This window comes from Sesamum indicum, linkage group LG6 (assembly GCF_000512975.1).
Source record: "Sesamum indicum cultivar Zhongzhi No. 13 linkage group LG6, S_indicum_v1.0, whole genome shotgun sequence".
Lineage (NCBI taxonomy): Eukaryota > Viridiplantae > Streptophyta > Magnoliopsida > Lamiales > Pedaliaceae > Sesamum > Sesamum indicum.
Genome location: NC_026150.1, coordinates 817,039 through 832,153, shown reverse-complemented (window position 1 = coordinate 832,153; position 15,115 = coordinate 817,039). Strand labels below are relative to the sequence as shown.

The 15,115-nt window shown below is 33.9% G+C and overlaps 1 protein-coding gene across 3 annotated transcripts; it reads left to right on the top strand.

Moving 5' to 3' along the window:
• On the top strand, positions 3,174 to 13,267 carry LOC105163130 (DExH-box ATP-dependent RNA helicase DExH8). 3 transcript variants are annotated; one of them, XM_020694723.1, is made up of 15 exons: positions 3,354 to 3,492; positions 4,545 to 4,600; positions 5,250 to 5,427; positions 5,686 to 5,859; positions 5,980 to 6,127; positions 6,972 to 7,286; positions 7,430 to 7,576; positions 7,648 to 7,828; positions 8,761 to 9,038; positions 9,118 to 9,237; positions 9,330 to 9,474; positions 9,541 to 9,809; positions 9,887 to 10,081; positions 11,906 to 12,430; positions 12,740 to 13,267. In XM_020694723.1, exons 3-15 carry the CDS (start codon positions 5,348 to 5,350, stop codon positions 12,953 to 12,955), a joined length of 2,793 nt encoding a protein of 930 aa, XP_020550382.1. In that variant the 5' UTR covers positions 3,354 to 3,492; positions 4,545 to 4,600; positions 5,250 to 5,347; the 3' UTR covers positions 12,956 to 13,267. The 3 variants fall into 3 exon arrangements, with proteins under 3 accessions (XP_011079666.1, XP_020550382.1, XP_020550383.1); XM_011081364.2 differs by lacking the exon at positions 4,545 to 4,600 and having other exon boundaries at positions 3,174 to 3,492; XM_020694724.1 differs by lacking the exon at positions 4,545 to 4,600 and having other exon boundaries at positions 3,356 to 3,492; positions 5,255 to 5,427.

Below are 15,115 nucleotides of genomic sequence, written 5' to 3'. Positions count from 1 at the left end.
GACTCGATTCACTCCAGATCGTAGTCAAGTGTTAATGGTATAAGGTTGGTGCTGATCCAGGGGCGAAACTGCAAATACCGAAAGTTGAGTGGTGAGGAGAAAATGACCAAAATGCACTCTCTCTCTCTCTCTCTATATATATATATGTATATACAATATATTTTTCTTTTTATATATAACTTGTTTTGAACTCTTAAAATTAAATAAAAAATCGTAAGTATACAAAATATTTTATCATCATTTAATTGAAGCATCTTACTTCCTAAAGTGGGTCAATTATAACTTCTTAGTTTATCAATAAATACCTTGAAAACTTGTTATATCATTCTTGTTAGTTAATAGGTTAATCACACTTAGATCCCTTTTAAAAATATAAAATTACGTTTTTTCTTAATTTTGAAACGACATTTCAACATTTAAAAATTGTTCGTTTACACCAACCCGATCTATTTTTGTTTATAGTTTTGATGAAAAATGCTAACCTTAGTAAAAGAATTATATAAAATTTTTATTTTATCTCTTATTTAACATTGTCAAATATATTTTATATTATAAATGGATGAATGTAATATATATATGGAGTAATGTTAATATTATTATATGTATTTCCTTATAAATGTAAAATTGTTACATAAAAATATTAAATGAGGATAAAAATTAAAAAAAAACATATTTTTTTATTTGCTAACTTCAGCATTTTTCTCTAAACTCTAACGAAAAAGGATCGTGTGTAGATAGTTAATTTTCAAATAGGGCGTAAATATATTTTAAATGGGTTAATTAATAATAATAAATAGTGAATTTTGCACATTCTAACGCGTGTCCATATTACTAAAATGTATAATATAAAATATTGATATAAATATTATTTTACTTTACAAATTTATTTGTCATTATTTAAAAGTTTTTTTTAACATGAAAAAAAGGATATATTATATATAAGATAAGCTCAAAATATATTACATTTGTGGTTGCAGTATGCCTTATCGAAGCAAAGGATAAATATGAGACTACAACATCTTCAACAAAAGCATGCACAATCTCATAAATCTGCAGCGGGGATGCCAAAGCAGTTGTCGTTCCAGGCCAAAATGTTTGCTGCATGATTTGCCTTCCTATAGCAAACATGATCTTAACTGAATCAAATTAAATTTTATAAAAATAAGAGATAATTATAAAAAAAATATGGACTGTATAAATAAGAAAATTTATAAATAATAGAATAAAGCGACGCTTGTCTAATAATGAGAAAGATAGTTAATTGTCAGAGTAAATTGTGAGGGAACGAACAAAGTTAACCTCACTTCATTTATAAAAAATTATAAATTTCATAATTCATATAATAATTATTATTATATATATCACACTTAAAATTTCATACGCATAGCTAATTTAAAATGTTAAAACCAATCATTATATATATATATATATATATTGCATAAACTCAATACAAAAATGAAAATTCACTTGAAAATACTTGAAAATTGATAATGCAAACAAGACCGTGCCAAACACACCCTAATGGAAAACACTGTACCCTGCGACGCCTCTGCAATTTATGAGAAATCCTAAATAAAAGTCTGGAATACAAATATAGTATTTGTCAATTATATAAAAGTATTGATATGTCAGGTGCTTTTCGTATTAGAAGCATATTGACGTTTTTGTATAATATCGTAGGAAAAAATAATGAATACTTATATAAAATTTATATCGATATCTTTAAAATAATTAATATATTTGTATATTATTCAACTATAACACAATAATATTTTTAAATTATTTCATAACATCCAAATAATATATACATACTATTATAAAAACAAATAAAATATTTATATTTATGATTGATGAGTTGATTTTTAGCAATTGCATGATATCAACCGAGAAATGGGGAGATAAGCAGCAGCAGCAGGCGAGTGTCCCAGCGACACATCCAAGGGGATGTCACAGCGGAGCAGGACCCCACGCCCTCCAGAAACCAACAAATAATCAAGTCTGATTTTCTGACCCCACTTTCTTAACGTGGAGACGACTGCCGTTTCATGACACCCTCGCTCTGTCGCGCGTCTCTCCCACCTTTCCTTGGCTTCCTTCGTTTCCAAGTTTTGGTTGTATGGCCTAGATATGTTCACAGTGTGTTTTAAGTATTTTGTTTTGATATTTTGAAGATAGAGAGGAAAAAAAAAAAAATAAGTACGTGTTGGAGATAAATAGTATATTTGAATTTATTTTTTGAAATAATTTAAAATATTTTAAAATAAGTAGTGTAGGTTTGATGTTGGAATTTTTTGAGATAAAAATCATTGTTCATTATCACATTATCTTTTATATATATGTCTACATATAAATATGTATATATAAATATTATATATTTAATATTGTATTTTTTTGAGACAAAAGTGTTGTTCATTATCAAATCACATCTTTTTTATATTATATATATTATATATATAGAAAGTTAAAAAATAAAAACACACATAGTGGTTGGTTTCCATTTAAATATGATTTTGTTCTTTTTATTTTCTTTAAAAAATAACATTTTGTTAAAATTAATTATATTCACATTCCATAAATATGTACTTTATACTTGTTTATATTATTGATTAATTAAAATACGTGTTATATTATCCAACTTTAATACAATATCATTAACATTAAAAAAATACTTCTCGAAATTATGAAAAAAGATAAATTCAAATATACATAAAAATTGTCAAAATGTTGTTTATAAAATAATCAATAATGTGTTACAAGATAGTAAGTTATACGGATAAATGAATACCCTATAAGTTATACGGATAAATGAATACCCTATGTATGAAACTCTATTAAAGATATGTATCCCAAAATTCATTAGTTTAATTTTACATTATTTTTAATGCATTGGTGGCGTATATTGTTACAAAATTAAGAATATCAAGCGTGAAAATTATAAATAATTTATCAAATTTTAATTTTACCCAGTAATTTGTGATCAAATAATCAATATTACTTGTACTTTATATTTCAACGTGTGAGTTATTTTATATTAGTTATTATAATTTATTTTTTGTTATTGTTCGTATTGATATATTGATTGAATTGAAGTATATTACTGTTTTGAAATGAATTATTTTAATTTATTATGTGGCGCGCGTCCAATCCATACAATGACCTTTACGGGAATGGGACTCCTTTCACGAATAAAGCGGGATGACTAGCCATAAATTACATACAAGGAAAGACTCGGCGTTTACTCAGACTCGACTCAATACAGCAGAACAGTCTCTCTGCTCTCGAGTGTTTGAGGGGTCTTTTGGGGGTTTCAGTGTCGGAATTCGGAGAAATTTTGCGAGACAATGGCGTCTTCTCCGACGTCATCTTCTTGCTCGTCGTTCGCCGAGACGTCCTCGAAGTTCTCCGATCTTCCGGTGGTGGCGATGAGAAATAAGATCATCGAGAAGATTTTGGAGAATCGCGTCACTCTTATCATCGGTGAAACCGGTTGCGGTAGTACTTTCTGCCTCTTTTTGAACTGCTCATTCTGTCATTATTGTTTGATTCTTTTCTTTTTTTTTTTTTGGGTTGGGGGGTGCGGTGGGGTTTCTAGAGATTCCACTTGGCTAATGTGTTCTGGCCCTTACAGAATGCTCAAATTGCATTATTACATAGAGGAAATAAGTTTGTACGATCTGGCAGTTGCATGCTTATCTCCAAGAAATAAAGTTCAACACAACAAACTTTATAACATGAAATATTCATGATAAGTTTATCAAAGTTTTTTTTTTAGACTTTAATATCTGAAAAAACCTGAAATTGTCTAGATGCGTCTTGCCGCAGTTTATTGTCAAGGTAGTTAAGAAAAAACATATACTCAGAGAACTTGTGAAAACCTATTTTCAAAGTAATTGCACATTGGTTTTCTTAATGTCAATTGTTAAAAAGCAAATATACGATGGTCATCTTTTAAACAACACTTACTATCATCCCTGCATGGTTGTCTGGGAAATAATCTGATACTCCTATGTTTTCCCTTAGATATTTGAGAATTTACTTTAATAAGCTAAATATGTGTATGTTCTGAATAAATTTTCATAAGCTTTAGAATATACATAAATGGATATATTTATTTTTTCTACAGTTGTTGGAAATATATTGCTATCCTTTTAGACAGTTTGAGATTTTGGGAATTATTTAAATAATTATTTTGAATTGAAAATTTTATTTAATGGCTTTAAACTAAACTATTCGACCTTACAAGAATATAGGTATATGAATGTCTGATTGGGTCAGACTATAGGGATAAAGTAATTTTTCCTTCTTAGAATTATAACTGGTATTCACTAGTCACCTACTCCATTTTTATTGTATAATACTTCTGTTTGAAATGGTCGTGATGGCTAATACCGTTCTGACACTTTCAGCTAACTTTCTGTGGCATTAATTTTAATTCACTGATCATTTTCTGCCCTTTCTATTCTTAGTTTAAGAAATTCATATTTGTTATTTGGAAGTCCAGTTCAGCAAATACTTGCTTTAAATTTCTTTTTTACTTGGCACAGTTCAACTGAGAAAGAGACTGCAGTTCGTTTGATTTTCAGGCACTTCTAAAGCAGAGGTCCTATTACTGATGTCTTGTTTCTACACAATAAATTTTGTGTATTGGATCAAGTTGAAATAAATCCACATGTTCGTGTTCACATTTGCTCGTTGAAATTAGTAGGCATGCATGATTTTGTTTTTTGTTGGCACACTTCACATGGATGAACTGTTTCCAGAGGAGCAGATCGAGTTTCTTTTGCCACTAATATTCTGCACCGTGGTACTATATGGGATTTGCTTATCGATAAATGTACTAAGAATGTATTAGTATGTCAATGTATTAATGTTAACAATAAGTGGAGCATGACTGGAGTCCACAAGTACTTGTATGAAATGATAATTCTTTGTGGTGTACTTAATGATCCCTCGTAGTAAGTGTACTTCTGCAATTATTAGTGGTGCATCCTGAAAATACTTCCTTAGATGCACCTTTTTTGGTGTGTACATCTTGCTTAGAAATAGATTATCTAAAATATAGGAGTTTGTTTTATGCTTTTTTTTCTTTTTGGTTTGTTTTAGTGGGCAAGAGGGGTGAATTCTATTGTTTTCAAAGTTTCCAAGTGGTTATATAACACGGATTTGATTCTCTCTATTGCTATGATATTTACAGTGTTTTTCTTTAGCTACTTGACCAATAATGTTACTGAACTTTGCTTCACTTTAAGGGAAGAGCTCACAAATCCCACAATTCCTACTGGAAGAAAATATAGAGCCCATACTTTGTACTCAACCCAGAAGGTTTGCTGTTGTAGCTGTTGCTAGAATGGTAGCAAGGGCTCGTAATTGTGAAGTAGGTGGAGAGGTTGGGTACCACATTGGTCACTCAAGGGTCTTCTCAGCTAGGTAGGCTTATGATTAATATCTCTGCAATAAACACCATCTGCCCCCATAACCTGCGTATGAGGATGCAAATCATTGAAATAGGCTTTGTTGGTTCGAATTTGGGCCACTTCCCATCTACTTTGTTTTTACACTGCATGGTGTGAGTTTGACTTCTTATTGGATTCAAAGTTCTAGTTTCCATGTGTTTTTATCTTGCCTTTTTTCCGTAATCTGTGTCATTCGGTTTAGCCACTGGCTATCATTATTAACTGTTGTCAGGTCCAAGATTGTTTTCAAAACAGCTGGGGTTTTGCTGGATGAAATGCGAGAGAAGGGATTGAATGCACTTAAATACAAAGTTATTGTTCTTGATGAAGTGCATGAACGATCTGTGGAGTCTGATCTGGTTCTTGTTTGCATAAAGCAGTTCTTACTTAAAAAGAACGACTTGAGGTTGGTAGTCTTTTAGCTTAATCTTTGCACCTCTTTTATGTCTCTATTTAGCACGGTGGAACATGCATAATGGAATTATTGGCTACACCAGAGGGTCTCAACACGTATGTGATGTTCTAGGGTGGTTTTGATGTCTGCTACTGCGGATATTTCAAGATATCGTGAATACTTCAAGGATCTTGGTAGGGGTGAAAGAGTAGAAGTATTGGCGATTCCTAGCACTGGGAAGAACACCTTATTTCAAAGAAAACTGTTCTATCTTGAACAGGTATTACATGCAAGCAGCTTTATTTGGTTATCTGTCAGTGTCTTGTGGTGATTTCAAATACTCTCTCTCCCTCTGTTTACACCTTTTACCACAACTACGTAATCTTTTCCATTTCTGCTTTAATCTTGAAGTTGCAAAAGGATGGTTCACTCAGATCTGTGAGACCAAGTGCTCCAACTTCAATCCTATTTGATGTATTAAATAACCATTTGTCGATATTCTGAAATTTTAAGGATGTGAAATGGAAACTTAAGAAACAAAAAATTGGTGTTTAAGGTTTTTGTGTTACATCTTGGAGGTTTTTCTTCTACCACCACTTCTAATTTTTTTGGGGTAGAAGTAAGATTTTGTGAACTGGAAACCACATAGCTATTATGTATATGCAGCAATTTGTTATTGCTTTTGAATGCGTTTGCCCTCGTCTTTTAGATGACCTGGCTACCTTCTATACTGTGTAGCAGGTAAACTAAAATTTATATTTAGAAATTCCTACTGAATTAACTTTGTATCTGCACTTGTTTCTGGATGCTGCATATTCCCATTTGTGGTGGTTCCTGCTGTATTTTTGCAAGCATTTGTGCTTGATGTTTGCCTTACAACTATAACAGGCTGTTCTTGTGGAAAGACCTGGATAATTTATGCATCTTCTGTTAGCTTATTCATTGCCGTATACCCTTTTACCAAAGTGAGAAAGCCTTTAAGGTTTCTATAGTCAATGTACTATCATTTTTGTCCTGAAATATGTGACAATCAGAGTAGATTAGGAAAATTTCAATTCTATTCATTTCTTTTTGCTGTTTCTTTGTGATTAGAAGCCAGTAGTGTCTTTAACTGTTTTTAATAGGTGAGTGAACTTCTTGGATTGAACTGTGAGAACCTCTCTTTGGAATACTGCTCTGGACCAAACCCAACAATGGCTCAACCTGATTTCAAGCCCGAAGTGCACAAGCTTATCCACAATTTGGTGTTACATATTCACAAAAATGAACCTGATATTGAGAAGAGTATTTTGGTTTTCCTCCCAACATACTATACATTGGAGCAGCAGTGGTTCCTCCTGAAGCCTTTCAGTGAGTCTTTCAAGGTTCACATTTTGCACCGAAGTATTGACACTGAACAAGCACTCAGAGCTATGAAAATCTGGAAGTCCCATCGTAAGGTAGCAATTTTTTATACCTTTACTTTTCCTTTCATGTGCATATGATGTTGGATGACTAGATGGTATCAGAATGTTGGCAAGGCTAATAGCCTCAGATGCTATGATATTCTCTATGGTCATATATGATCTTGCTCCCAGTGCAGGTAATACTAGCCACAAATATTGCAGAATCTTCTGTTACAATACCCAAAGTAGGGTATGTCATAGATTCCTGTCGTTCTTTGCAAGTTTTCTGGGATGGTAATCGAAAAACAGACTCTGCAGAGCTTGTCTGGGTGTCAAAATCTCAGGTTTTGTGAGCTATGGTTCATTTCCATATTGTCTGGTGAAATTTGTTGGTTCTCATCATTGCATATCACAGGCTGAACAACGCAAAGGCAGAACTGGTCGGACTTGTGATGGTCACGTATATCGATTGGTAACTGGATCATTCTATGGTCAACTGGAGGATTATGAGTCCCCTGCAATACTGAAGTTATCTTTACGGCTGCAAGTACTTCTCATATGCTGTGCTGAATCTAAAGCTATTAATGAACCAAGAGGTGATCTGCTTTTCTTACCTACTGTATTGGCTTCTTTATCTTAGAGCTCGGTGGAAAATTGGACCTCTGCGCTGGAGCCTTTTCTGGTCGATTCTAATAAGCTAGTCTATGGAAGCTTTTATTGACTGCCAATCACATGCTAGGTAGTCAAAGGGTGAAACAATAGGGGGAGTTATACTTGGGTTGGATAATTACTAATGTCACTAATCTAAACCTGGGTAATCAAGTGATCTATGTATTACTCTTTCTCTGAAAGCAATTTTTAAGGTTATTAATCATTTTGTCACCAATAACAAGCTTCTTGTGTTGTCATGCCATTAAATATTTACCCGTTTACTATTTCATATTTTAAAGGGGATTGGTCTTTTTATGCCTGAAAAGAGATTTCTGTCTCATATGCACCTCTTACTATAATCTGGTGAATGAAATAAAGAGTCTGATGATATTTGCTTTTGTAAGTGTGCTTTGCAAAGGAATGCTTTAAAAATTGCCTTGTAATTCTTTATCAAATGCCTATGGGATAGCCATATTGCATTGTTTCACTTTAAACTCCATGGATATGCATGAGACTTACAATAGATTTCCAACTCCAGAAAGTTTTTTCCATTTTAAAGGTTTTATCCATACTCACAAGGTATCTGGTACATGGATCCTTATTTCCGTTCCATTGTCAGCCATGTGAAAAGTAAAGCATTGAAATTCCATTCCTTCTAAAATTAAAGCATTTCATATATGATATTTGGTTTTTTATAGGCTAACCACTCATTTCCCCAGTCAATGTGCCTTGTGTGTTGTTAAATGTGGTTGCCTAGGTAATTGTCTATGCATCTGACTTTGATGAACTGGAAAACATTGTTTGTTTGTAAATTATCTGTCATGCCCTGTTAAAGGGTCAGAAACTAGGGTGTTGATTTCTATTGTTTTCATTTTAGCATTGTTACAGAAGGCCCTGGACCCTCCAGACCCTGATGTTGTTGAGGATGCACTGGATCTGCTGGTTCACATGCGTGCATTGGAGAAGGCATCCAGGGGGCGTCACGAGCCTACCTTTTTCGGACGCTTGTTGTCTAGTTTCTCTCTATCATTTGATGCTTCCGTGCTTATTCTCAAGTTTGCCGACATAGGAATGCTCCGGGAAGGCATTCTGTTTGGTATATTGATGGATCTACAGCCATTACCCATTCTTCGTCCTTTTGGTCAGGACAACCAGGTCTTATCTAGTTTCCTTTTGAGTTCTATCTTGTCTTAACAATTTCAGAATTAATGACTGGGAGATGTGATTTCTTCAGTTCATGGAGTATACTGACAGCTATTATAGTGGAAATGGTATGAATAATGGGCTAGGTAGAAAAGAGGTGTTGTATATGGGCAACTTCTCTGCATTTCAGTTTTGGCAACGTGTCTTCAAGGTAAGTTGTGCTCTTCTCTGCCGACATTTTTTGTTGTCGTCTACATGATAGTTTGACATTTCTGTAACCAGCTCAATGTTGCCGTTCTATAGGATGGATGCCGGCTTGAACGGCTCAAAAACATCTTTAAGTTTGATGGGATGGAAGATAAAAAAATTCTGCTTCCAAAGATTGAGGAAGAATGGTGCTCATTGCACGAACTTGTCCTACCTGCCCTGCAACAAGTTTCTGAAACATGTATGATTTCTTTGAGCTTTAAGTAGCTAGTTTTTGTTTGCTTTATCCTGGGCATGTTGTCTGCAGATGATGAGATCCTAAATTCTTTGCACCGGTTTCGGCCCAAGTTTTTGGCTATATCAAGAAGTGTCCCAATTCATTACGATCCATACGACTTTTGGCATACATGCTATCTTGAGTGCGTGCAGAAGAAGGATGCTGATGCTTTAGCTGTGGGGGATGAAGACCTTGAGCATGGCAATGAATCAAGGAAATGTGTTGCTGTACCCTTTGTTGGACCCTTTGACTTTCACACAGATGAGGTGGCAAGAAAGTTTTCAGCAATAATCAAAGAGGTACTACACTCAGTTTTCTAGGTGGAGTTTCTTCTGATGTGAAGGTGATACCCTTTTTTCATTTCCATGTAAAATAGATGAGAATCCAGCTTACCGAGAATTCATCAAGAGAACAGAATGCACATGCTTCTGTTAATGGACATCACACTGCTGGGAGCTCACCACTATGCAGATATTTTGTCAATGGGTTGTGCAATAGGGGCAGCCAGTGCTTTTTTTCTCACTCACTCCAAGCAAAACGACCTGTTTGCAAATTCTTTTTCTCTTTGCAGGTATATCTATTTACTCTTTCTTCGGCATTTCTCTAAAATTGGAATCCTTGAGTATCATCTAATCATAGAACAACTTTTACTTTCAGTGGTATCTCAGGTACTTGTATTTCATAACTGCAATAGTAGTAGTACTCAAGTTATTAACCGATATGTGGTTCTAATTTGACTTGTGATGTGATTCACCAACAATATATGGAATTAACTAGGGATGTCAATGACCCTACCCAGACCTAGGCCCAGGCCCATTAAAAAAATAGAGTGAGTTTGGGTTAGATCTCTACCAGTGGTCTAAATACCCCAATTTAGACCCAACAAATGTTTTTTTTCCCCTAATTCAATTAGATTATTATTTTTCAATTTATCTACATGCAATTGAGCAAATTTAAAAAACTTAAGACATCATAACATTATTTATCGTGTAATTCTTTAACTATATGCATTTTTTAATCAATAAAAAATTTAATAATTAGTTATATAAATATATTATCATGCTAGGTATATTTTTCAATATCTTGATAGGCAATAATGATTGCTTGAAGACTTGAAGTGAAAAAATTGAATTTTAAAATTTTATAATATTAAATTGTATTGCGTTTAAATATATAGATTTAATAGTTTCATTAGATTATTTTGTAAATGGTATTATAAAATTTAAAAAAAAATCTTTATTTCTGAATTGGTCTCAATAATTCTGAATTTATTAATAAATTATGGGTAGAAATAGAAAATAAAAAGAAAGAAATTTAATTTAATTTGAAATTTATTTAGTCTTTTTTTAATTATTTTGTCTTAAATAAAAATGTCAAGTATTATCCAACAACAACATGATGAAGGAAGAAAGGAAAAAAAAAGTTTTGGGTCTAGGCTCTATCCAGACCCAAAACATTGGGTCCAAGACAACGGCATTGGATCTTGTGCAGGTTGAGTGGGGTCTGGGTATTATTTGATAGAATGGGTCTTTTATGGGTCTGGGTGTGGGTAGGGTAAGACCCTACTCATTGACAACCCTATGTGGAAAGCATTTCCTTTTACTTGGTTTACAGAAGAACTCAAAAGGAAATGTTCATAGAAATATAATTGTGAGTAACATTTATTACTTTCTGAAGCAATTTTTTTTTAATTTTCTGTCATGCTCATCTGCATTTAAAACTTTTACTGTTTATTCTTATTCTACAGAAAGGAAATGTTATGAAATTTGACTTCCACTACTTTTCCTTTCCATTTCAACTTTCCTCAGCAAATTTCTAGATTATATGCTGTTTGATTTGCTGCATCTTAGCAGCATGCAATTTGTTGGAGTTATAAGAATTGATATGGTGGCTGTCTGCAGCTTCAAGAAGCTTCATCCTGATACTAGGATATGGAATACCAGACCAAAATAATTGATATGCAATACCCTCCATGCTTCTTCGTTTCCATGGAGAAGTCTAACCTCTGGTATGCTAGTTAAGAGGGTTATCTGAAGAACCTACAAAAGAAAATGTCAATAGTCCTAAGTAAATCTTAAGCAACATTTCCAGTTTTTCCATAGATTTATAATAACTAGTTCCAATCTTCTAGTTGAACCCTGGGGGGTGCCTACAAGCGCTATGAAGAACTTTCTTAAGTACACTACCAAACTATGTACCACCACAGCACACTCGTACAAGGATATGGCATCTATACACAAGGGTTTACTTCTAAATCTCCATGTCTCCTAATTAGACTAAAAATATGCTTTTTACTTCCCATTTTTTCTCCGGAGATTATTGCTATTTGTGGACCCATTGATCTAACTCTATTGCTCCACTGGTAATAAATCTGATTAGTTGCATGTATTTGCAGGGATGCCGCAATGGAGAGTCATGTTTCTTTTCTCATGATTCTGATTCGTTAGCTATATCAAGCACTGAATCAAGTTTGTGTTTCCCAGAAGAGGACAACAAGGATGCAGAATCTCTTCTGCAATTCTTTCCCACTTCTTCACATGGATGCGTGCTAATATTAGATGACATAGATCTTCATTTTTCTTCAAATCTGGCTCTTCAGTATGACTCTTCCTGTATAATTTCCACCACTTCCCAGACAGATTCCTTCACTCTTGATCCTTCACTGATGGGCACAAATATCCTGTGGGGACTTAGCCACCCATATCAAACAATCATGTCAAAGGAAGGGGACAATTTGATCCCATGGGATGCTGTCAAATGTGTATTATGGTTTCCTAGATTTGGTAATGAGTATGGGGAAGGACAGAAGAGCCTGGTCCGAACTTTCTTCAATTATCTAGCCATCCGGATATTGGCAGATGCCCTGCATGAAGTACAAGTAATCCTAACCATGAACAATATACGGTTTTCACAACTACAGGTAATGGCAAAACTTCATAAACTCCAGTTTTCAACTTAGATTTGAGATGGAGCATTAAAACATAAGTGTAACTTTCTATCTTGGAGTGATTTTATCTATTGAATATGCATAACTAAGACTTAATGTCAAGTTAGAGTGAGGTTTCAGTCAATGTTGGTACTACTTCTCTATCAAGTGGGCTGAGTGTCCTTATGTTTCTTCATCAATTTAGTATGACATAAGAGGCTCAGTTTTTTGACCAAATATATTTGTCGTATTGGCTCTGTCCTTTGCAGATAGTTGTTCTTATTGCTTTTAGTGTTGTATCAGGTGGAAAAACTGGCGAGAGATAGCTTCTTCTTCCTCAAACAGTCATTTCTGTTTGATGATAAAAGCTTTGGAGAGTTGTTCGATGAGGTGACTGCCAAAAAGTCAATGTTAGTATCAAAGCCTATTTCGTATGTTTTTGGCCTGTATCCTCCGAGTGACTTTCAGCTTGGTGATTATGCTACACGACTACACCAGCATCTTCATCATATTTATTAGTTGAAATGTGCATTGGAAGTGGAAGGTGTTGTCCTTAGGATAACACAGAAGTTTGCTATAGAGATGTCAACTTATGTGAAGCATAAGTGGCATGCACTGCTTTTTGTTATATAGGCATATGACCAGTAGTACAAACTAAAAACAACTAAACTTAGATTTTGTCTTGCTTGCCTACAAGAAATGTGAAGTATTTATCAAGGTACGTATCATTTCATCCAGGCTTCTCATGTGGACAACAGTATCATATTCATCACTTTGCATGTGCTCTTGTTGTATATAAATTTATAATCAATGTCCAAAATGTTGTAAATGTTTTCTGAACCTTTTATTTTCTTTACCATCGTCCAATCATTTGTTTTGTGCTTACTTCAGCCCTGTTGGTTCTAAATGTAGGTTCAGATAGGAAAGTGGCCAGTCCATGTTTCTTGTTGTCAATTGTCTGCTGTTCTATCTAGGTTCGTATATTTTTTTCAGGTGATAGGAACGTGTGGGCACAAACCCAAGTTTGCTCGACAATGAATACTAATGTGTGTGTCTATAAGGTGGGTGGGTAAGAAGGGAGAAGTGAATTCCATGATCAGGCATCCATCCTTATACGTGGGTAAAAAAGAAACTGTCTGAATTTAGCATGATCATGAGTAAAGAACATGATGAAAACCTGAAGGATAGTCATGAAAGAGTTATTGTTGAGACAAAGCAGCTTGGTCCAATCCCATAAAATTGTAGGAATATCTAGATATTCTCGTCGTCCTCGGCCATATTTGAGAAACTTATTCACTTCATCGGATGAAAGGATAAATCAATAGACAATGACCGTTTAGGTTGCTGCTCTCTTTTATTATGAATTATCACTCATACTGGAAACACGTGCATACTTTATTAGCCACAACTATCATGTTACTACATCATAAGATCTGGTGTGTGTGGTGACTTATTGATGAAGATGTTTGAGGATTTGGTCCCAAATCTTTTTTAGCATCCCTGTTGGGTGGGATCTCCTGCTGGCCCCAACACTGCCCATCTCTGTTTCCTTCTCGCATATAGATTCTTTTCTAACTTTAGGTCTTGATTTGACCTATGGAAAGGAAAAGCATGTTCCTTATTGCTTTGCCTTTCTGCACCTTTGATCTCGCCTATTGCTCCCTTTGAGACACTGTGTAAAGGATATGTTGTGTTCATGTAAATAGAATTAATTTCAAGAGTGTTGATTCATTTGTTGGAAGCATGTTTTCAGAAGTTGTGGAACATTCTTAATAACTAAAGTGAATACTATAGACTGTTTGAACTTAAAACTGCATACGATTGGACAATATTTATGAATGTTACTATCTTAAAACTAATTTGTGTTTTTCTAAATTAATATTATACTGTTTTATGTCATTAACTGTCGCTATCAAGAACCTCAACACATCCATCCATTCAAATCTTGAAAACCATCCGCTATCCTCACCCTCCAATCCGTTACAGTCCACTATTTACATATACATAATCACAGCCGTCCATCCTTGAAAACGACTCTACTACCCCCCTAGTCATCCACCACCACAAGTTGCTCGCCTAACGTTCTTGCCACCTTTCTTGTGCCTACGTTAAATTTTGACTCTGAAATGTGTAATAAAATATGAACACCGTCTGAGATTTCTTCTAGTAACTTCCTTCTTTTCTAGAAACCTGTTCCTGACTCTGATATATCATGTAAATTACACGATTCTTTAATAGTTTGTTCTAATTATAATTATTCTTTATTTGTATTAATATTTGCCTAATGAATATCTTGACATTCTATTATAAATGGGTATTTATTAGTTGGATCTTATTTTAGATATTTATAATTTTTTTAAATAAAGTGAAAGTATTTTTAATTATAATAAATATAAAAAGAATTATTGAAACCTGTTTTAAATTATTTTATTCAATCATTCACACAATATAATCCAAAGTTCACGAAAGGCAACCTTTCATTACGTGCATTAATTGAATACACATATATATATATATATATATATTCGCAAAAAGAAATTAGGTATTGCGTTAAATTCTGAAATATATTCGTCCAAGGAAATTCTGATTTCTCTACAGCTGCAGTCAACTAGTCACACTGAAGAACCCCCAACCTACCCCACCCCACCCCTCATGCTGAAATATCTACTTCGTCCTCTA

What these genes read in the sequence shown, in the direction of transcription:
- LOC105163130 (XM_011081364.2), top strand. Translation starts at nt 3,342, where the DNA reads ATGGCGTCTTCTCCGACGTCATCTTCTTGCTCGTCGTTCGCCGAGACG. An exon ending in AACTGTTCTATCTTGAACAG is followed by an intron (nt 6,128 to 6,971) that starts GTATTACATGCA and finishes TGTTTTTAATAG; the next exon opens with GTGAGTGAACTTCTTGGATT. An exon ending in TCTGGAAGTCCCATCGTAAG is followed by an intron (nt 7,287 to 7,429) that starts GTAGCAATTTTT and finishes CTCCCAGTGCAG; the next exon opens with GTAATACTAGCCACAAATAT.